The 2,500-nt window shown below is 34.1% G+C and overlaps 1 protein-coding gene across 1 annotated transcript in view; it reads right to left on the minus strand.

The window, feature by feature from the left end:
• Window positions 1-1,143: 1,143 nt before the first annotated feature.
• LOC125034446 (protein TFG-like) overlaps window positions 1,144-2,500 on the minus strand; it is a gene marked incomplete in the record, with an annotated part of 40,748 nt that continues 39,391 nt past the window's right edge. The window contains 1 exon segment of the mRNA XM_047626198.1: window positions 1,144-1,371. Within this exon segment, the coding sequence (XP_047482154.1) occupies window positions 1,326-1,371 (46 nt within the window).

A 2,500-nucleotide genomic window follows, 5' to 3' on the forward strand; every position in this document is an offset into this window, starting at 1 on the left:
ATGTATGTATATATACATATAAATGTATGTATATATACATATATGTATATATTTACATACATATGTATGTATATATACATATATATGTATGTATATATACATACATATGCATGTATATATACATACATAAGCATGTATATACACATATGTATGTATATACAAATATGTATGTATATATACATATATATGTATATATATACATATGTATGTATATACAAATATGTATGTATATATATACATATATATGTATATATACATATATATGTATATATACATATATATGTATATATACATATATATGTATATATACATATATTTATGTATATATACATAAATTTATGTATATATACACATATATTTATGTATATATACATATGTATATATACATACATATATATATATATATATACACACATATATACATATATACACACACATATATATGTATATATACATATACATATATATAAGATATATATAAACATGAACAAATACACACTCACACTCACACTCACACACACACACACACATAAACAGTGTGCATTCATAGGATATCTTTAGCCCCAGATGATTTTGTTTGCTTTAATAATTGCAGTGAAATATTAAGACTCTGCTATTTTAAGTACTGGGACAATAACTATTAACCCATTGCCAATGGGCATGGTACGTACGTCCTTGCCATGCCCACCGTGAGTTTACTTGTTTAATTGTTTTTACACATAGATGGCTACACTTGTACTAAGTCACCAATGAGCCAGTTATGAGTACTGCCTGTCTCGCCAGTTCACCCTTTTCATTGATTTATGAAAATATTTTACGTTCTCTTATTTTGCTGTTACTAATGTTTATAACATTATAGTAATTACAATGTTTAAAATAATAACACCATCGATATTTATAGCACTAGTAAAAAATATGTTTTTTCCCACCAATTCAAGGAAAGGTGAAATCATGTAAGGTCTCAAGATCTACTAATTGACTCCTTTGTGGCTAAGCACTAGCAGAGCCATCTATGTACAGAGACATTTCACAAAAATAAAAAAAATGAACACAGCATTTTCCCCATTTTTTATTCATTTTCCCTGGAGGCAATGGGTTAAGCAGTACTGAATAGAAGAATGTAGGAATGAATAAACTAGTAAATTCTAAATAATATTTATTTCTTATTTACTTGACAATACACTAAAATGAACAGGTGCTACATCATGGAAGTCAAATCATTTGGTTCCCCAATTATTTCCATTACTGATGGAAGAGAGTAAAATGCTGCAGTGATTTTCTACTTCTCGCTGTTCTTTTCTACTGGATTCAATGCAACAATCCTTTCACTGGCCCCACTGCTGCTGGAAGCCACTGGGCTGGGCAGGATATCTGGAACACATTGATAATATAATCAACTACAGCTGGCTTTTCACTTCACACACATATATGTATGTATGTATATGTGTGTGTGTGTATGTAATACACAAACACACACACACACACATATATGTGTATGTGTGTGTAATAGATATTTATATCTATATATATACATACATATAGACACGTGTGTGTAACAATATATATATATATATATTTGTGTATGTGTGTAATATACATATATATATATTCATACATGTATATGTACATATATATACACACATACATACATACATATACACACACACAAACATACCTGTATGTGTGTATATATACATATATACACACACATATATGTGAACACACGCACACACAAATATATATATATACACATATATAAATAGACATAAATATATACACACATACACACACACACACACATATATATATACACACACACACAAATACATACATATCGTCATCATCATTGGGGAGCTAACACCAGCAGGGGCGCATAGCCGCATCAACCCTTGGCTTCCACCTACGAGAGTCCCTCATGGTGAGCATGCAGGCAGGGGCCTGGCCCATCTCTAGCTCCTCTTGACATGTTTGATCGATCTGGCCCATGACGTCCTCAGTCGTCCCATAGGCTTCTTCCACCCAGGGTTGTCTCAAACAGAGACAACCTGGTGGACAGGGTCATCCTGCGGGAATCAAGCCAAGTTGCCGTATAGCCTGAGTTGGTGATTGCGACTAACAGATCCTGCACTTGTCTCACGGTGCAACCATTGGTTGGACACATGGTCCCGCCAACTCTACCCCATGATCCGGCTTAAGGATCTGTTACAAAAGGCATCAAGACGAGATTCCAAAGCACAAGATAGCATCCAGGTTTCACTACCATTTAGTAAAAATGGCAGTATCAGGGCCTGGAAGACACTTAGCTTGGTCCTTCTGCACAGGTACCGGCATCTCCAAAAACTCTTGTCGAGAGATTTCATGACCCGTTCTGCTAGGACAATCCGTCTGCTGACTTCCTGGTCAGAGTTACCACTAGGATTTCCAAAGATTCAGATAGAATAGGAACAAAAGCAAAGTCAAGGTCGGTAACCTTGAGATTGCCCAGAGTTGCTCCACAGGA

The sequence above is a fragment of the Penaeus chinensis genome, chromosome 18 (genome assembly GCF_019202785.1).
Source record: "Penaeus chinensis breed Huanghai No. 1 chromosome 18, ASM1920278v2, whole genome shotgun sequence".
NCBI classification, from domain to species: Eukaryota; Metazoa; Arthropoda; class Malacostraca; order Decapoda; family Penaeidae; genus Penaeus; species Penaeus chinensis.